The sequence below is a fragment of the Gymnodraco acuticeps genome, unplaced genomic scaffold (assembly GCF_902827175.1).
Source record: "Gymnodraco acuticeps unplaced genomic scaffold, fGymAcu1.1, whole genome shotgun sequence".
NCBI lineage: Eukaryota > Metazoa > Chordata > Actinopteri > Perciformes > Bathydraconidae > Gymnodraco > Gymnodraco acuticeps.
The window spans coordinates 375,941-398,020 of NW_022989750.1; the positions used below are offsets into that span (position 1 = coordinate 375,941).

Sequence of the window (22,080 nt, forward strand, 5' to 3'; positions counted from 1 at the left end):
TGAAAAGACGTCTTCAACTGCAGTTTGGACATTACTTTTGGAGCATGCTTTGGTGCTTAGTGAAGCCTGATCCAAACTTTATGGCATTATGTGACAAAGGAAAGGGGAAAAAGGGGTTTCTCTATTTTCACCGGGGTGCAAATAGACACTCCGTAACTTTATCATGTATGCTTTGGTCTGACATTTGAGAATTTAGATGATTGCACTCACAACTTTTTTTGTTCTTTTTTAATTAACAATTTTAGATTTCATTCTGTCTGGACTTAAATTTCCAATGCAAATAATGCCTTGATTGCCATATCCTGTCGATTTGTCTCTGTCTGTCTAATCTGCCACAGTGAGTGTGAAGAAGGCTGTGAGTTTGATTAACACGCTGCTTGACTTGGAAAAGGAGAGAAGTCTGGGTGTGCACACTGGGGCTGCCAGAGGTGATTATTACCCTTTGTGTTAAAGGGGGAGGCCTGCAGGTTCAGCTCTATCCTGCTCAGACCCTCTCCAGCTGTGCTATAAACGGCCTTGGACCGACTAAGAAGAGTCTTTCCAATTGAGCATGAGGGTTGTTTGCATGTAAGGCAGCGATCTGATGTTTCCTGCAGCCTCCCTGCAGCACAGAGCAGCAGTCAGCCGCATCGCTGACACAGGCCACTGAGCAGCACGATTAGCTGCTCCCATCGCTTCCACTACATTTAATGTTCACCTCCTGTTCATGCAAAGGTTTATTTTAAATCAGAGGTGACTTCAAACCAAAGCCTTCATTATTTAATGTGGTGAAGTGCAGGAGTTTTCTAATCGTAAACAGCTGTGATTTTAGACAGTGTTTAAAGAAAAGTTGTGAAGCTTTAATGAGAACAGTTTTTGGGCAATGTTATTGTCCTTCTTTTGGTGCCAATTAGCAGCTTTTAGAAAAAAAATTCATTTCATATTTTTAAAGAGCACTTTGAAACTGTCTTAAGAATAACAATTGCCATTATTTATCTTTATTTAACTTGTTATGTCTTAAATTGCTGTCTTCCATACAATGTCTAAAACATAGGATGTTATTTGTGCATGTGTGTTTTGGCTTATTTGATGTTTAGGTCAGATCAAGTTAGATGTATAAATAACAACAAAAACGGAATTTGATCACTTTGTTAATGTATTTTTAAAGGGGTTGTGATGTGTAAGATGCAACTCATTTGTTCATCAAAAAGCAGTTTTTCTACAATTTTGTTTAAAGAAATACATTTGCGATACATCATATTATGTGATATTCAGTGAGAAGAACAAGGGATTTTGGTGACACTGCCTAATGAATAAAATCATTATATTGATGCATAACATCTCGGGGGCTTAATGTAAATGTAGCACAGTGAGTTTTTTTTGCGTGTGGCTTTTTACAATCGGATTTATCTATTTATTTCCTATCCTATCAACTGCAAGATATTTATTTTGCTGTACATTTATTTGATTTAATCCATTAAATCATTTTGGATTATCATATAGGCCAATACAACAGCTTAATATAAAACATTATCCGATTTATGGGTAAATCAACACAGAGTATGCATCTGACTGATTATTTGCTTTATTTGTGTCTCAGCCATTTGGCTTCTGTTCTTCCATCAGACGCTTCAAGCTTTTAGTGCGCTGCCATCCCATAAATACCAGAGAGGGGGGATCTGCGGATTGTCTGCAGGCCGTTTCCACATGGCTTTTTCACATTCTAACATTTAAATTGAGAGTGGGGAAGAGAAGGAGAAGGGGGACGATTTGTAGTTTGCATTGTGACCAACAGAGGGCGCTTAAGAGGCTCTACGGTCCCACGGAGAGAGTTAAATGATCCCAGTGTGATCTGGCACGGAGGCGGGAGGGGAGCAAGTCCTGGACGAGGTTTGAGCCAGAAGCACTCCACTCCCGACTTTAATCGACATTCCTCCGTTAGTCAGGCTCGCAAAACTGAGCACAACAATTCACTGTGCGTAATTACGCACGGCGACGAAATATTCTCGGTGTTGTCTCGCTGTGGAAGCCTGCGGACAAAGGAAGGCAGAAAGGCTGGAGTACAACAACTGACTTGAGAGGAGAGGAGGACTGTTGCAGGGGGAACAGGGGAATCTGCAGTCGGAAGTGATTTGTCTTTTTTCGGAAATGTAAGTTTCGTCCAGCAATTTGGAGAAGAGGCGAATCTGTTTGGAAACAGAGGAGAAAGGGACACAAAGTGGAGCGGTGAGTGGAATCAGTCCTCTAACAGCATCCAGATCCTCGGAGCATGGGGTAAGTTAGACATTTGTGTGTCCTGCTGTCGGGAAGTGATTTTTTTCAATGTCGAAATGCTTAAAAAAAGTGAACTTTGTGGTGACGTGAATGTTCTGAGCGTGTGGCTGTTATGTCCTCTTAGTCAGCACATGCTCTTTAATAAAAAACAAACAAAAAACATTTCAGTCAGAACATTAACATCAGTTCACAATGCTTTGATAACGCTCTGATAGACAAAACCGTGAGAGAAATATTGTTTGTGAACTGGATCCAGTCTGAGGTCTGTTTACACCGTAATTAAATAATGTTATCGTAAAAAGGTCAAATTCACATGTCAGCAGATCATGCCTGCATCATATTACATTTCAAACTAGCTGACAGTCTTTAACATGCACCCATTTTGTACGGTCATATGGTAAAACACACAGATTATCCATGCATCCTGCAGTTAACAGAGTTACTGCAATTTCCTGTTCTCTATTCCTATGATTTTTGCATCAGACACACACACTCTCTGGACCCTTTCCAAGTCGATTGCTATGCAATCCTTGGTGGGTTTTCTTTGGGAAGATTCTGGTGTCAAGCTGTGCTCACTCTCATTAGGTGGGAGTGTTGTGTGTTGAATAAAAAAAGCAGGCCTTCAGGTTGGCTCAACACACCTGAACCCTCCTCACATTACCTTATGGGCCCATGCTGTCACCCCCCCCCCCCCCTGCAGGCTGGTTTAGTGACATTTTAATTGAGATGCTTCATAAAGAACGTGTTAGGGCTTCTTCATTACTAGTGTTATATTCTATAGGTTGCCTGATTTATCTTCAGTGACAGTGAAAATAAGCAGACCGTGCTGATAAATGGAGACATTGTGATAAGTCATGGGCCAATATTAAAATGTCATGTTAATGCAAATCATGATATTATCCCAATTATATACAATATGCTTGAACATTTCTCAGTCTAGTTCCATATTCCAAGAAAAAGGTACTTAAAGGCAAAATAGCTGTGAGTTGACTTCATGCAGCTCCTTGACACCTGAGCACACAGCTGTCAGTGACTATCAGAAGTATTAAGCAGAAAAACACTATTTTAAAATGAATGCTGTTTTAATATAGAGATTTCCTTCCTGCATATCTATGAGTTTTGGACAAAAACATTTAAAGACACTACCTTCAACTTGAACAATCTGACACATGTTAATTATTAGGATTAATTGTGGAAAGAGCTGCAGATTCATCTGTAATGAAAGTTATTGTTTCTTTTCAGCTTTAATGTGCAGACCAGTGAGAATGCGGCCTTTTGACAGTATAGGTATCTGATCTGAAGATTGTGTTTAATACACGCTCAGAACCTCGACCAGATCAACTCAGCATCGTCCCTCTGTGGCAGCTGAGTTCAATCACTTAATGAAAGTCATGTAGTGCCACCATGCTCACTTAGACAGACACATGCACACCTGACAGACGAGACCGCATGCAGCTGCTCCTGTCAGAAGTGAGCATCAGGAGGAGGAAAGCCTTTATTAAAATCCACTTTAGGTCCATAAACAAAAAGACACCGGTGCTATCATTTATTTAAAATACTTTATTTTGATCTTTCTTTTAATCATCTTCCAGGCTGTGGGATAATGTAAGCGAGGGGGATTGCTATGGGAATGGAGTACCTGTGTATTGCAGATCTATGGAAAGATTGAAATAATGTTGTTTAAAAAAGGGTCTTTGTGCTAGCTTTCCTCCATTTTCTTATTCGATCACTGATTGTGAAGTTTAATTTTCATTTCAAAATGTGTTCAGGTGCTTAGCTGCTCTGAGCCTATTTACTGCTTGTTGTAAAGTACTTGAATCATATCACCTGACTTTTCTTCTCCCAGTTGGAATATATAAAATGCAATGGAGAGAGTCTTGATTTAATGGAGGTCTTTTATTTCTCTGTAACAAACTGCTGACGGCTACCATTGTTAACAACATGCAACGGCTTTCAATTTCCATTCATCAGGTTAAACCATATATCAGAAACAGATGCTCACGGCAAAGCAAGTACCTGATATACACAAGGGGCCCACATCATACAGGAATACCCCCTGAATACACCATATCAACACAACTCAGTAAGGGATGCTAAGGGCAGCCCTGATTTACTAGAGGTGTTCTCCAAATTTGGGAATGAAAAGATGCACTTCTTGACCGCATCGTAGACAGCCCTTTCAACCAATTTATTTATGCAAGCAATTGACAGTCTTTGTATAGTTTGTTTATTTGTAACTGAAATATTGCTGTGATTCAAGTTCTTTTACTTTTATGAATTTACCTTAATTGAATTCAACCCCAAGGTCTTCTTGAAGTATGAAGTATAGCTACACTGTGTAAAAACATTATTGGATTGGATTGGATTAGCACTTGGTATTAGCAGATATGTCATTGGGATGTCAGCAAATAATGCCCTCACAAGCTTCACAGATAATTGATTTCATGTGTAACTCGGATCCTCTTTCCTCTTGTTCTGCCGCAGAAGAGTTGTCTGCCAGCTGTAAAATGTTCCCGCTACATCGAGACAGGTACAAACCCACGTCGTCTCTGTGTTGTGGCTCTGCATGGCTGGGATGGGCGAGAACTCAAGATTAGTTTTTGATCTTATCCTAAACGATACTGAGCATGACATGAATGTTATTGATATCAGCAAAAGCTACTTAAATAAGTGAGACTTTTTTTTTTATGACTTTGAAAAGTTACGTTAAACATCAAATGTATGTATTTATGCTGTCCGGCTCTGCTTAAACATGAAGAATACACCCTCAGTATCTGTACTTCTTAAGTTTTAGGGATCTATACGCCCATCCCTACTTCATCAAACATTTATTTGTCTCCAAAACAACATCCCCAGAATGTTTATCCTTCCTCAGTATCTATACTGTTATCTGTGAGATATGGTTCTTCTCACTGAGGACGTTTCATGCTTGTCATGATGTGAAGATGTTGTCAGCATGCTCGCCTCCGCCTGCCGCCGTTGTCTGGTGTCTCTTTCCTCATATCGTCCCCCGTCAGTTGCTCCATTGCAGCTCCATTGCTGGATTGTTTCAACTCCTTACAGTGCATTGTATTTTTATAAGCTGTTGGTATGTTTTGCATGTTAAACTGTGATTTTTCAAAAATAACTACAACTATCGAAGTATACAGTGTTTCCCTCTGACATGCAATGGATCTAATCGATATACATTTGGATCCTCAAGAGACGCATTACATTATGTTGATTCAGCTGACGCTTTTATCTGAAGTGACTCTAAAATAAATGCATTCAACCAGGTGGGTGCAACCACAACCCAAATAATAATCATGCACGTACATTAACATTCAGTAAGCAAATATGTTGAACTACTTCCTGTGTCACATTTAGAGACAATTAGAGAAATATTAACTTTTTATTTGCCTCCCGCGACAGTTAAGGCTGGAGGCATTATGCTTTTTTGTTGTTAGTCCCATTCCTGGAACGCCATTACCCAGGAACACCTTGAGGAAATGTCCTCACTTTATGCAGAAACGTCCACTGAATTCAAGGATAAACTGATAGGATTTAGGAGGTTTAAGGTCAATGTCACTGTGACCTCACAAAACACTTGTTTGGCCAAAACTCAAGAATTAGGGTTAGGATGTATGAGGCATGGATGTAAACTGAGAGTAGACTAGCTGGCGAAGGCATACGACCAAGAGAGGATCATTCCAGTTTTTAACTTATGGGACAAGTTAAACAAAATTTTTCTAAAGATGAAAAGCAAACACGTGAGTAGAAAGCCGAATTGTTGTAGCGCAGTGTACACAGTGGGGCTTCTGCATTTTGGATCTACAACATGCCAATACCTACCGACACAACTCAAAGCTAACCCCAGCCATTGATTGCTAGAAAATGTATATTGATACTCAAAAGATGCTGTTATACATGACCAAAAACCATAGTTAAACTTGTAGAGGGATACACCCATCCCTTTTATTGCCAGAAGTAAGATGAGAAGATGGATACCACGTGGTGTATAAAAGTGGCCTCAATCGCCTAAGCCTAAATAAGTGAATAATGTTAATTACATTGTCAAACTATTCCCTTTTGTTCTTCAGGAACATAATCAGTTAATCTGCAGCAATAAAGGCCGTTAAATCTGTTCAGCGTCAGCGTCCTTCCAAGGAGAAACCAGCTGCTCAGTGGAGAAAGCCTCTTAATTGCTGTTTGAGAGACATTTGCGATTGCTTGAATAAACGGTAATCTCTGCTTACTCTTTCTGTTCACTCCATTTCACCGTGTTTTATTGGCATAGTGAGTAATAACAGTGCTGCCGCAGGAGGAAGACAAAACATCCTCTCTTTTTCAGTGCTTCTCCCTGACCTTGATATCCTGAATACAGAGACCACTCCAGCTCTGCGTCACCTTCACAATGTGAGAGAGTAGTTATCAGTCAGAGGAGCTGACCTTCAGATAAGTGAAGTGCCATGCTGTCATTTAACACAACCCGAGCTCAAGAGTCAAAAGTGTTTTGCCAATGAGGGCTTTTGGTTGTGAGGTGTAAAAGATTCCATGGGAGTTGGTCAACATCTTCTGAATACCTGACCACCACTTGTTTGACTCCCAACGCCTTCCAGTGTATAAACTTGGCCGTGTATATGTTGTGCTGCAGATATGGTGACTTGTTGGGCAGCTTCAGTATGAGTTAGCGTTTCCCTTCGCTGGGCTATTTTGGTGTGTAGTTGTAGCGTGTCATGTTGCCCGACCGGACCAGACACTTTCGCTGGCTCGGGAATGTGGACACGAGGCAGTTTACTCTCAGAGGTCGGCGGAAGCAGACCCTTGAAAGGAGAAATGCTTCGAGAGGAACAAAGAAACTGCCAAAAGAAGAAAAAAACCTTTTCTCTCAGTGCAGTGGCTGGAGTCCCCAGAGGCTGAAAAAGTGCAGCAGAGATCCAGTTTGTTGTTATCTTAATGCACAGATGGTGAAAGATGATGCTCTGCTGAAGCACTCAGCTGACGCTCTTCTTTAGACTGAAACCAACTCTTTTTTTTCTAGGCTTATGGGTTACGTGTTATTCAACCTTGAGTTTCTGTTAATACTCTAATGTTAATATACAATTACAATAAGATGTTCAGATAAACAATATGGGCTCAGAACAGTCTCATAATACACACATGCACACAGAAGGATTCACACTTGTATTTCTGGATCCACACTTGTGTTTTTCAATGCACACACAAATGTGTTCCGTTTCATATACATGTAAATAAAATTCAATTACAGAAAAAAGTTTTACATATGTATTTTTGATCCTCACATATTTGTTTTCCATTTAAAACCTCTGCACCTGCAAACACAAACAGCTTTCTGTGCACGGATCGCTGTGCATTCGTGTGTGGGTTTTTTGAGACTCCCCTGACTGTCAGCCGATTCGTACTTGTAATTTTTTCTATCTATAGCCAATCAGATGTCTCCTTCATTCTAAGCCAATCACATGAGCGCGCCCCCACGAGGGTATGATTTCTTGCGTTCATGACGTAGCGCTTCATATACGCATTTTGCGCTGTCCGGTCAGCTCGCTAAACAGAGGGCGGAGCATCAGGTGATTATGCAGAGCTGCGTGTCTCCATCAGACTCAGCAGCTGATCTGATCTCTCTCTCGCGTCCGGTTACACTTCACTCGTGTTTATGTCCATATCGATCAGATCCAGCTCTCCTGATCGGCCTTTATAGAGTCTAGAGAGCACCGATCAAACTATTAAGAGCCGATAACCGGTGGGGCTCCCCCCGTTGACAGTTCACTGTCTAGCACTGGCTTCGTAGTGCACTGATCGATTAGGCTAAGCTAACCTGTAGCTGCTCCCTCCACACTCACAACAACTTCATACAGACATAAATAAAGCAGCTGTATTCGCCACACAGGAAACACACATTTAAAACGGTTTTGCCTGCCGTTTTTGTGTACACAAGCATTCATCAAGGGTTCGGAAAGTGGCGCGGTGCCTTAATAATATAAAGGCTTGTATTTGCGTGCATTTCCTGTTCGGAAAGTGGCGCTGTACTGAGAGTGGAGATGTCCTGACATTAGCGCATGCAGGCAGGCTCCATGGACCTGTCAGCTCCGGACTGCGCAAAATCCGTACATGAATCGCTACGTCGTGAACGCAAGAAATCTACCCTCGTGGGGGCGCACTCATGTGATTAGGCTTAGAATTGAGGAGACATCTGATTGGCTATAGATAGAAAAAATTACAAGTACGAATCGGCTGACCGTCAGGGGAGTCTCAAAAAACCCACACACGAATGCACAGCGATCCGTGCACCAGTGGCGGTTCTAGACCAATTTGACTGGGGGGCCAGTTATTTTATGAGGAGGGCACAATAAATGCAGGACGAAAAAGAGAACTAGACGGTATGAAGTAATTGCGCATAAGAAAACAATGCAATACAGTTATTGGATGTCCCGATCACCTTTTTTTGCTCCCGATCCGATTCCGATCATTTGATTTTGACAATCTGCCGATACCGATTTTTCCCGATCCGATCTTTATGCAATGCATTAAGAAAAAAAAGAAGGAAAAAAGCATTCAAGTTGTCCCTTAAGGTTATTTTTTTTATTTAAATGGCAGTACCCAACTATCCATTCTATCCAACATGGATATAGCTTCTTTTTTTCACAGCAGCATTGGATCAGTTCAGTTGTGCAGCATTGGATCAAAACAAAATAAAGCTTATCAGTGGTCCACCACAAAATAACCATGTAAACAAATTGAGTGCAGATAGTGCAGTAACAAAACAAAAATAACTACTGGAAAGAGGTAGCTTGACTAGCTTCACAAGTTCACATTCAGTCACAAATAATAAAATAAAATAAAAATGTGGCTTAGTGCAGAATTCTAGCCTTAAGACTAACTAGTCTAGTAATAATGCAATGAACAACAGCAGCTTAACATAACATGAATAAACAAAGTATTATATTTCCATCTTACTGGAGTAACACAATTCAATTGTAATCAGCAGCAAACCACTTCTTTTTATTATTCTACAGTATTGTTGTTTTATAGTTATTTGTTAATGTAACCCAATTTGTGTTCTTTGAAATTGAAAAGGATATCGCATTGTGTTTGTTACTTTCGTTGCAGTTGTATGTGTCTTAAGTGTAATTTGGCTTGGCTTCCTATTTGTGGACATGCTTTTATTTTGAAGGAAAGGTAGCGCTGTTGACAGGAAGTTGTTGTTGCTTTGGAAACAACGTGACGGAGATTAACGGAGAAAATACGTTATATATATATATAAAGACGGAGAAAGTAAACGATAACGTTTATGGTTAAGTGTTAGCACCCCCGAAGAGGCACAAGCTCTTACGTTGATATTGGAGATTTCAATAAATTCAATTTGAAAAAAAAACGGGGAAAAAAATGAAAAAACAAACAATCGTATTAGATTGGTCGTGTTGAACGTAGCTCTGTTCTTTCCACCACGCGGAACCTCCTTCTTGCAAACATTGCATCTGGCTGTTACACTGCCTTCGCTTTCAATTTTATAATACTTCCAAACTTCTGACATTTGCTCCGTCCCGACTCCCGAGTCACCAGCTAAACGTAGCCTCTCGTTAGCTTATTGCTACTATTAGACACTGCGCCCACTCTGTTGCCAGCTTTGAGAGGAATAAGCAACCAGGTCTGAAAACAAGCCCAAGAGCAGCAACACGTACATGATGTTGTGTAATTTTAAACTAAAAATAAGGCCTTAGGATGACTTTAAGACGTGAACATGGTCATTTTTGTTTTGTAACATTAAATAAAATAATTTTTTTAAGGATCCCCGATCCCCGATCTCTTTCTCCCGATTCCGATCTTTTAAAAATCACGTGATCGGCTCCGATCCCCGATCACGTGATCGGATCGGGACATCTCTAGTTATTGGTATTTGTTTCAGTACACTTATTTATTTCAGATAGATCTTATAGTTATAATAATAATAATAATAATTCCTTACATTTATTATAGCGCTTTTCCAGATGCTCAAAGCGCTTTACAAATACACATTACACATATTTTTTATATACATGCAATGGTCACTGTGGACAATACCCACAGGAGCAAGTTATTACTGTTAGCTTCAGCTTAAGTTATAGTGCAATGTTTTCACTAACACCATATTTATATAAAAATAAAGGCAATGAACAGTTACATCTCTACTTTACATAAGGGTGTCTGCACAATCTCACATTACAGCAAAAAAATCCTGGGGTGTTTGGCAAACCGAGTACCAGAAAATATACATTTAAAAAAAAAATAATAATAAAAAAAAAACTTTTCATTGTTAGGGGGGTCAGAGGTCAGTGTTAGGGGGGCACTGGCCCCCCCTAGAACCGCCCCTGCCGTGCACAGAAAGCGGTTTGTGTTTGCAGGTTCAGGGGATTTAAACGGAAAACAAATATGTGTGGATCAAAAATACATATGTAAGACTTTTTTCTGTATTTGGATTTGATTTACATGTATATGAAACGGAACACATTTGTGTGTGCATTGAAAAACACAAGTGTGGATCCGGAAATACAAGTGTGAATCCTTTTGCGGATCATGAAATACAAGTGTGAATCCTTCCGTGTGCATGTGTGTATTATGAGACTGTTCTGAGCCCATAAAACAAGGTGTATCTATAAACAATCTCTCAACTATTCACTTTTCAATCATACAGATACTTGAATCTGAATGATATCATGTGAGTTGTTTCATACATTTTCACAAGGTGACTGAAAATAAATTAAATCTAATAATGTTAGATAACACCATCTGTAGCCTTCACAGTGTTGCATCTCAAGTTTAAAAGAAATATTGCAAAGCTGAAAGTTCACCTAGGTTGCCTTCATGTAAAACTGAAAATATAAACCTTTAAACTCTTTTTGGTCTTTTTAGTTGTTACTCTTGTCCAGACAGGCCCAGAAGAGATGTCTTTATTCTTAAAGCGATATTAATGAAAGTGATGGAAAAAGCTAATACAAGCCTTAATCAGTCAGTATGCAGGAGGAATGATGCTTGTGACTTAAAAACCTTTTAATCCACACATGGACCTAAATATATTTTTTTCATATTAAAGTATTAATATCATATATTAATATTGTTGTATACTGTTGATACAGATTGTTAAGCCCATTTACTCCAAATGGGTGAATTGTGATATTGCGCTATATCAATAAATTGTACTGGACTTGTATATAAAATCATAAATGCCTAATATAAAATTCAGGAAACAATAAATAATGCCCATCGAAATGTGGGGAAATATCCTGGATGCTTACATTTTGAAAAGCTAAACACAGAAAAGCTTAGGAATTTGATCTTAATAAATGACTTAATGCAATATCAAAATTGTTGTTTGATTTCATTTAGACCAGTCAATTTAAAGACAAGTAATATTATCACATAACATTATCTCTTCTTTATATAATCCTACTTGCATTGGATTATTCGGATTATGACTGAACAGTCAGTTATTTTCACAGCGGGAGTGATTGACACTTTTTGACTGCTTCTCTGAAACAGTGAATATTCAGCCAATCACATTCACTGATTATTTGTTCCATCTTCTTCTGACCTTTACTCAACCTCTTGGTCATCTCCCCCTCATCAGATGTCCAGGCTTTTTGACTTTCTGTTTCAAGTGTGAGCTTTCAGCTTTAAAGAACAACCAATTGGATTTCTTTCAAGCAAGTGTTGCAGCTTCGCCCTCCCTCCAGGCTGTTGACAGCCAGCAGAGCTTCAGGGTTGGCAGTATGAGGAGAATTCTCTCAACTACAGAAGCGTCTGGTGGGGTCTGACTGCAGGGACAGAGGGGAAGGGGCAGCTTCTGTTTCACAGATTCAGGGTGCTGAAGTTAAGAGGAGAGAGGAAGAGAGCAGGGAGAGGGGGTTAGAGAGCGGTGCCTTTGGGCGAAGACGCACAGCACAACTGGTGTCTGTTTTGAAACTAGAAACTGAAAAGGCAGTACACTGATAATTCTTCTTAATGAACAGCTGTAAGCTTATCAAAAATGAAGATATCAGGTTGAAAGTGGGAGTATTTTAACTATATTAATGTTATCATTTTTTAAATCTTAATTTACAATGTTTTCAAAATCAAAGTGTAATAGTATTTAGAATATATAGTTTGTTTTGTTGGAACTGAGATGAATGTGTGTTGCTAAGTCAGTCAGTTGTTGAGTGCTAATTGTATCCTCTTTAAAGACTGTCCTTCTACGATAACGGTATCATTTCAAATCAGAAAAAAGAGAAATAAAAAAACATGAGAAACTGGCAATGCTCACAGAAATGTCTGTGCTGGGTAACAGGATTTGTCACACAGTTTTGAGCCCTCACACTGTCCGGCTCTCTGACACCCACAGAGACACGGTGCCGCTCAGCGATTGGGTCTTTAGGGAGGACGGTGGTTAGGGGCTCGAACGAAAACCCACAAAGCTGCTCAAGTTCTTGTTTGTTAGGAAGTTACCTTCACATGCTATGTGGCTATAACACCCTTATAGAAACATTTGTATTTATGAAACGGCATTATAAAAGTGTTTTGTTTTTCCCCTGCATTAGTCACCAGTAAAAGGGTACTTAAATCAGAGGTCTCTGTGGCTCCACCTGGGCATCTATATTCTGTCTAATCAGGTCAGGAAGGGCCCTGTTGTGTTGCAAGGCAGGCGATCAACTCTGAAAACACAGAAAATGTGTGTCTGTGAGGCAGACAGTGTGAATGTAAACTGCAGAGAAAATGACACTTATTATTTGTTTGTTATTTGGTGGGAAATTGCACTGCTGCTATCACTTGGTGCTCTCTCTGTTTGTCGGTTCTGGTCGAACACATTTTGAATTTTCCCCAGATCTATTTGGATTGGGTCTGACTCTCCTTGTTTCCCTGTTGGTTTGGGACTTTATTTTTTTTCTTCACACTTTTATCACATGTAGGGGTGAGGCTGCTTTGCAAGTGTTTCAGAGCAGGTCAAAAATATGTTTAAACCAATGAACACCAGATTTGCAAGGATTAGTTGATTGATGTTCAACTAAGAACATTTTACAGCTATTTTTAGTTTTCCACAAACAATCCTAATTTGCAATGACTTGATTTGCTGCTTTTTTCTGTTAAGGTCCGTGGACCGTTTATCAGATTTTAAAAAAGGAAAAAAAAAGCCATTTGAAGGTCTTACTGACATTTAAGAAACTAATAGGCCTATTTTAGGATGAACATGCAAACTGAGAAAATAATCTTCAGAATAATTAATAATACAAAATATACTGGTTTTAGCCACCATGATGCTTACATCATTTAATACCATTCCTTTAAGTTTTAACTTCCACTTGCCTCTCCTGAGTGCCTCACTCCTAAGTCATATACTGGCAGCCTTCATTTAAATACAATATTTCTATTGATACATAACAGTTAAGAAAATATAATGAATAATTTGCTTTCTTCCCATGTATACATTGTAGTTAACTACATCATTGTCAGCTAATATTTGTATGGGATCCATATTGCAGAGGAGGTAATGAACTGATATCAGAGATGACCAGTGGTATTTTGAATATTAGCGGGCAGTGCATGAGTAGCATGCAATGGACCATCGTAGGTCAGAGGACGTGTATTAAAGCCTCCTGGTTTTCTGATGACTCTCTCTGACTCCAGCTTGTCCACATGTCCCTCGGTCCATAGCCTTTAGAGTAAGCCAAGTACCACTGTAATATTCTCTGAGGCAAAACATGTCATCTGTTTTGAGAGAAAGAGTGCTTTCAGGCTTGGCAGGAGCTTTTCCAGGAGGGCTGTTTGTTTGGGATAAAGGATCTCCCATCCTTTATGTAGCCTCGAAATTCATCTGAATACTTCATGTCAATTAATTTATCATGAGGGTGGAGAGCAGCATGGCCTCAGGGCTGCCTCTGTATGTCTGGTGTCATTGCAGTGTGCTTTTAAGGGGAACATAGAGGATTTTATAAAAATGGATTAAAGATACTTCAGCCCACAGCTCAGACTCTGCTGCTTTACTCTCTCCTTCTCTGACAATGGCAGACTCTCAGCGCAAGGTCTTTTTTAAGAAAACTTTCAAACTCTTTAGTTAAAGTGTAGTTTTAAATCTCCATATAGCACCACATCAAAATCATCCAATGACTTTGCTGTGACAGCTTCCTGCGACAGACTGCTGCAGACTTGTGTGTTGGATGAATGCAAGCATGTGCAGAAGATAAAGTGGTTTTGCCCACAGAGGATTGAGCCCTGTTTCCCGCTCGCCTGCCTGTCTCAGATACCAGCAGAGCTGTGTCTCTCAGGTTTTACCAGTCTGTTTCTTCTGTCTCCTCCACTCTGACCCTGAATCAACATTTCTGAAACGTCTCCAGGATAAAAAATCTAGCTCTCAAATGCACTTTAGACATACAAAATGAAGACAAATAAATGTTAGGTCATGTCAAATTAGAAAGAAGACTGTTTTGATCATTTACCTTATTCAAACATATTTTGGTTGTAGCTTCACATTGCAAGGATTTTTTGGAGTGTTTGGTTTGCCTCTAGGAAAATTGTGACCAACAGTTCCAGCGGTTTTCTGACCACATTTTCATACATACTTGGACCTGCATATCTGAAATTAAAAATGGATATCTAAACACTGTTTGAACTTAAAATGACACATTTTATTAATTAGTTCCTGGTGGTACCTGATATGTGCGCCATATATTAAACCTCGGCATCTTTTCACCTTAGGTTTTAGCTTCCTGAATAATACAATGTAGCATGTTGTCATGTTTTTGACCCCTTTAATTACTGAACTGTAATCTGCAGTTCTCCCTCGCCTCACGCATGGATGTGTAGCTGTGTGTGTGGGTGTGTGTGTGTGTGTGTGTGTGTGTGTGTGTGTGTGTGTGTGTGTGTGTGTGTGTGTGTGTGTGTGTGTGTGTGTGTGTGGTGATGTGTGTGTGTGTGTGTGTGTGTGTGTGTGTGTGTGTGTGTGTGTGTGTGTGTGTGTGTGTGTGTGTGTGTGTGTGTGTGTGTGTGTGTGTGTGTGTGTGTGTGTGTGGTGTGTGTGTGTTGTGTGTGTGTGTGTGGTGTGTGTGTGTGTGTGTGTGTGTGTGTGTGTGTGTGTGTGGTGTGTGTGTGTGTGTGTGTGTGTGTGTGTGGTGTGTGTGTTCGTGTGTGTGTGTGTTGTGTGTGTGTGTGTGTGTGGTGTGTGTGTGTGCTGTGTGTGTGTGTGTGTGTGGTGTGTGTGTGTGTGTGTGTGTGTGTGTGTGTGTGTGTGTGTGTGTGTGTGTGTGTGTGTGTGTGTGTGTGTGTGGGGTAGGTATGACAGGGGGGTAGGGAATAGGCGGATGTATATATGACCTGGAATAGATTGAGAATAATTGATCGAGAATATGACCCCTCACTTGATGTGTTCCTCTGCCTCACAACAGGAGCTGTTTTACCCTCGGAGTAACTGCTGTATTTACATTTACAACATTTACTATTTAGAGATACTTGCACTTTGTACCTGTTCATTTCAGGTTCATGCTAAAGAGCGTTTCAGTTTAACAATTTTTTAAAAATAAATACAAAATAAGTCTATAAGCTATTGAAATACGATGCATTTCAGTCTATTAAACTAGCAGACATCATATGCCAATGTCACCCATCATATAATAATATGGCTGTTATTATGTGTTTTTCAATCTTAACTTTAGTATATTTATTTGATATTTTATGCACATATTTCCGTGCATAAAAGAGTTAAGGGTTACGTTTATATTATTGAGCTTCTTTATATTTTTAAAAGAAAGTATTGCTTTATATTTCTAAAATGGTCAAACAGGTATTTTGCATCATACTGGTACTCTTGACAAAAAGCTTAAACGATTTTCTCATTGGATTGTTGCAGATACTAAGCTCTGTTGGAAGCAGATGTCTATAATAAATTGTTATAATAATCTTTACAATTGAACACCACATTTGTTGAGGCATAAATACAATTGGCTGTAGGAAAAAGCTAAACAAGCTACACCACAGCCACATGACTTCTCCTCACCTCCACTGTAAAGGAGTTTCAGCGTGATGACGTTTAATAATGTGGAGAATTTACTGCTGTTGAAAAACTTTAATTACAAATCTCTTTTGTTAACACCAATCTTATTTCCAACCAAAACCACATTATCTTCTGAATGAGCAGGTGCAAAAATGCTAACTAATTTTCACTTATAGGACTCATTGCTGCAGCACTCTGTTAAAGAAAAAAATATAAATGAATAGCTCCCCAGTCGTAAATCTAGTTACTTATCTTCCTGTGCGGTAAAATGTGGCGGTCTGATCCTAGTTGATTTAATTTGAGCTTAACATTAGTCAGAGCGCTCTTCAGGTTGTCAGAGTACCGCTCTCCATCATACCCATGACTCAGGGTTTACTCTCAGAACACCTGTTTCATTTGATTAAGGGCTACACGGTTTACTGTTAATTGGATCAGGTGTTTGTAAAGCACGACATCAGAGTACTCTCCTCTCTACGGCTCTGCGTTAGTCCAGACATCCTCTGTGGCTGTCAAGCTGTCGTACAGAGTTTGCTTTCCCTCACCCCAGGAGAATTAAATCCAGTTTTAATCTGCTCATATCATCAAACTGCGACCTGTCTGAGCTGATTAGCTTGACGGGGATTTCACATTGCAACGTGAAGACGGCCAAAATGAATGGCGGGACATTGATTTCTGTGTGATCCGCTGTGACGGCAGGAAGCTGATTAGCAGTCAGTCATCGTTTCTCATTAAAATGAGAATATGATCAAATGGAAATCCTGTCGGAAGCTTCTTTACTTTGATGTTAATTATAATTTATTATGTTTGGCTTATTGCCTTTAATATCCTGATTATCAGTTACGCGCCACATGATTTAGTTTTATTGAACATAATTAAGTACTTTCATGGTGCTGGTAATTTTCTGGATTCGTGTCTGATGATCTGAGCACAGTTTTACCTCCAGACACTGTAACATAAAGGTTGAGGCTCCACAAACCCCAGATAGACATAAGAAAAATGGCAGGTACTTTCACAGCCTCGTAACTTCCACATTTGTTGTTAAAATGTCAGTTCTCAGGAGTGATTGCACAGTGAATGTTAAAGGTGATGGAGATGATAACCCTCACAGAAACTCGATGCAGTGAGGAGGCAACAGTCTTGATTCGCTACAGATGCCCTGCCTGTTACAGCGTTCGTTTGTTGTCTCTAAGTGCAGAATTTACTTTTTGGTTGATGCAATATGTCTTGCTGGCATAATTTGCCAGAGGTTACAGGTGGAAATAATCCAACTGGCTAAATGTAATACCAATGGAAATTAAATCAAATGTACAGTGTGTTTTTTGCCGAGTGACGCAGTGTTGCAAACTTTGTTGCTAAAGAAGTAACTTTTATACTCCTGCAATTTTATTTCTTAGAACAAAACACAATTTGACAACCAAAGCATTTATACTTTACATGTTTTTATAATTGTGGTGCCTTCAATATGAAAGCATCATATCTCTGTGTATTTGTGATCTGTTTTGCATTTGGTGTAAAATACAACCGAAAGCCAACATGTTGAAAAGCAGTGACATGAGAGATAGTCTTATCAGTGCAATCATGAGGCATGCAAAAGAAGCATGCTGTACAAATATTGCATGGGTTATTCTAGGATATTAAAAAACTGGACATATAACTGGATTCTCTCACTGCAATAACAGCAACACATATTTAACAGCAGGGCACCATTATCATGGAAACGACAGTTTAGCAAGATTGATGGATGTTAGCTTTTATTTGCAGATATTTTGGCTACTTACAGAGGGAATAACACTGCTGTAAATAAACATGTTTTGACTTCCTTATTTTGTCCTTATGTGTCCTAGTTATTCATGACAGAGAGCCAGCACACCCAGTAGCAGCACACTGGAACTGGCACATTTTAAATGGAAGGTAGCCATCATTATTGTTGTTGATCGCCAAATTTGCAGGTCCATAATGATGTTCTCGTTATGCAGCCGGCCGCACTGCATTAATTAGGCTGATGTCAAGTTAGGTGGGACCAAGCTAAATGCTTTCAGTCAATAATAACAAGCGAGGTTAATAGATTTTTATTCTCACAAAATGATCAACTCAATTATTGTGAATAAATGAAAAAACACTCATATTGACCACAGTTTGTTGTTCTATTACTTTTAAGATCACATGAACCCAAAATCTCTAGCAATTGGGATTAATTATAAAAAGCCATTTTAATTTTAGTTTAGTCTCCAAAAATCTTCAATCACATGTTTATTCTGTCTTTATCCTTACCAACATGGAACAGCATCTTGAGTTCAAAGAGCAACAACTCTCTTACCTTGTTAGTATTGCAGAAAAGGTGAAAAAAAGTCACAGAAACAAATTTTCAATACATTTGTCAGTGTTGTACACAGGAAGGCTAAACGTATAACTCCGGATACATCAATTTGACTACACTCAGTTTCAGCTGTTTCTATCTGGCCATTGATTTAGGGTCCCTAGGGCTGCTGGAATATACATGAGAAGTATTTTATTCCCTTTGCCATACATTAAACACAGAATCGCTGCACTTGTTATTGAATTAGATGTGCGCTCTTTAATATTTATATCATTCATTGGCTGCTGCCTGCCCGTTTGCTCAATTATGTATTATGTTCTTCGCTTTGTATGTTTTTAATGATGTTTATGTGTAATATATGTACATTTGCTGTACTTGGGAAATGTGAAAGACACATTTCCACTCAGATGGACAATGAAGTGAATCTGTCTTATCTTGTTCTAGCCCCTGCCATCCTGCAATCTAACTGACAACTAAATCTGCTCCGTTGGCTGGCTGCAATTGTCTATTGTTAATTGTAGCTTCACTAATCTTTTTTGAAACAATAATGACCATTGTTTGTATGCAAATGTTCAGTAATTCCAACCAAACCCAGTGGGAACAATGCTTCATATAGACAGTGCTGACCTATTTGGTTATTTCCTTTGCTTGGACAAAGAGCCGAGCCTCCTCCCAGCACACATTTTGCTCGTTAACGTCGGGATATAATTGACTTGCAATGGGAATGGCTCATTGCCTACATTGACATTATGCAAACTCTATTAGCTGTGTAATGTTAGTCCCAGCAGTGAGTCTACGATTCTTCAAAGAGAGCATGATGGCTAATTGGACTGCTAGCGGTTAGCAAATCTTCAGCTTCATTTGCACCAATAGGCTCATTACACCAGGAGAACATCAATGACCTCGAGGATACTGAAAAAACAATCCCATACACATATTGGGGGTATTTTTCCCCTATTTATAGCCTAATAATCCATCATTTTGCACTCGGTGGGAGAGAGATTTCCCTAAAGTGTCAAACCAGTCAACGGTTTGCTCTCAAACGGATGAAGAAGATGAGATACTTCTAATGTTGGGTACAGATGCTTTAGCCTTTTGGCTTTGATCAGTGTACTAATACAAGCGTCAAATATTTCCTAAGGATAACTACAAATGCATTTTTCATCATTCTTGCCTCAATTAAATCATAAAGCAGCACGTGCAAATATTTGAATAACATTTGTAATGTTTTATCCTGAAAAATGATACCATCCAAAAATATTACCTATAGGTAGTAGATTTGTAAATGCTGTAAATAATAATGAATAAAGCAAATATATAATGGGAGTTTATTGACAAGATTTGAGAGAGCACAAGACAACATCTGAGCCCTACGTTTCAGACTCAAACCGTTTCTCGTTACAAAATGGTAGATTTATCTGCATGCTAATATTTGACCAAATGAGAATCTTTTTGGTTTTGATAGGAAATGTAACTTTGTTATTATGCAGTTCTGAAACTTTAGACATAAAAGCAGCGTTTATTAGTGAGTCATTTTCTAAAGAAATGTGACCTCCGGTGCTTGGCACACTGCGTCGCAACATGAAGTAATATGTGCAAAAGCTGTTTTTCTGCCTGAGGTCTGGTTTTATTCATGGTTTTCAGATATCTGCTTGTAAAGCTTCCGCCACAACCCAAATAAAGGGAGATACATACAAGTTGTAGTGCTCAGGGCATTACAATTAAAGTGACTTTTTAACATTCAGCTGTCAGAAGTCAGCTGTAAACAGTTTTTAGTTCTATATATAATGAGCAAAGTAAAAATGTTACGTTATGCACAATGAATCAAATGTGTATTGTCTGAGAGAAACTTGGACATTGTTTATGAATGAATGAAAAGTCAATTTTCGCGATGATGACACATATTTGTTTTAAGTGTGAGATCGTACCTACGTTTCAGTGGCAGAAAACTTCCACACATGAAACTGTTATCAAGTAAACTAGAGGTAAAAGAGGTAAACAAATATTTTACTTTGGCGTGTGAACTAACCGTTTAAGAGAAGTGTGAATATAGATGAATAGAGTTTAAAATTGAGTGAGAATGACAGTCTGCTCGCTCATCTCTATATTCAGAGCACCTGAGAACTCCACAGAGAAACATGGGGTCCATGCAAAGTGTCACATGCAGCAGATCTATGCCTCTTCAAAATCAAGCGTGTAACACTGCTGTCCACTATTCATTGTTTATCACTGTGCAATAAAGCTGAGAGACAAAAGAAGAGTTTGTGCAGAGGGGGGATTTATTCATCTTCTTGAAAAAAGTAGTGACATGTGCTATTATAAAATGATTCATAGCACAGCTTTTAAACAAAGTAGGTGCCCTCCAAAATGTTCTGTTGTAATTTTACTCTATTGTTTTCATTTTTTCTTCTTTTTTATCAATCCATTATATATGACAAAAGTTTCTTTAAAAAAAATCAGCAACCCAAGATTATTTTGATAAGGAAGGCTTCAGCCGCAGCACCAATGCCAGCAGGTGGTCATGGGACAATGAAAACACAAACTAATGAAAAACAACACTACTGAATGCAAAAAAGGATAAGCAAGTGTTAATAAAACATTTTTTGGGAAAGTACAATATTATATTATAATGCTGAATATTATTGTATTGCATCTTAAGGTATCCATGAGAAACATTTCTATATGCAGGGGTGCACATAACTTTTTTGCCCTGGTTCTCAAAGGAGCACCTGGAGATGTTGCTTGGTGCTCATCCTTAAAATGAAATAAACCGTAACTTTTGAGGGGGTCTTGACTTTATTTGCCAGACACACGGCACTGAACACACATGCAGAGGTGAACACTGAACACACATGCAGAGGTGAACACAGAACACACATGCAGAGGTGAACACAGAACACACATGCAGAGGTGAACACAGAACACACATGCAGAGGTGAACACAGAACACACATGCACGGGTGAACACAGAACACACATGCAGAGGTGAACACAAGACAACATTAGCACGACCAGTAATCCTACAAGCTATCATCACTACCCTCCTGACTGTTCTCCTCACTGTCTTCCTCTCTGTCAGACATGGTAGCTGATGATGTAGGCCTACTTCTTTCTCTCTGGTTGAGTCTGTGATTAGTTGCTTGCATCCACAAGTCAACAGCTGGTTTTGGGTCGAAAGTCTCTGTTGTCATCTTAGACAAGTGGATGTAATCAAATAAGTATGTGAACATAACCAATAGCCTACCATAGCCAATAACAAATTAATGTAACTTATTTTATTTGTGTTGTTCATTCATATCTTATTTTACCTTAACATTTATTTATTTATGCATTTTTTTTTTTATCTCCAGTTTTAAAGGATATTTTTGGTTACTGTCCTATAGTATACATTGGAATGATTTCAAACCTGTTTATCCCAATAATTACAAAGGAGTGCCTTGGAAATATGTGTTTACATAAATTGTGACCAAACCGTTTGAACTTAGACTAAGAGTCCTTTACCTCACTGAGCTGTAGTTAA

General features: G+C 39.0%; 1 protein-coding gene across 3 annotated transcripts in view; it reads left to right on the forward strand.

Annotated features, from left to right (window-relative positions):
- The first annotated feature begins 1,824 nt into the window (after positions 1-1,824).
- The window catches only part of homer3b (homer scaffold protein 3b), a 47,347-nt gene continuing 27,091 nt past the window's right edge, over positions 1,825-22,080 (forward strand). Inside the window, exons 1-2 of one of the 3 annotated variants that reach the window (XM_034202846.1) lie at positions 1,825-2,253; positions 4,738-4,783. In XM_034202846.1, the coding sequence (XP_034058737.1) occupies positions 4,761-4,783 (23 nt within the window). In that variant the 5' untranslated portion in view covers positions 1,825-2,253; positions 4,738-4,760. The remainder of the gene's footprint in view (positions 2,254-4,737; positions 4,784-22,080) is intronic. The other 2 variants (XM_034202924.1, XM_034203005.1) reach the window with 2 other exon arrangements.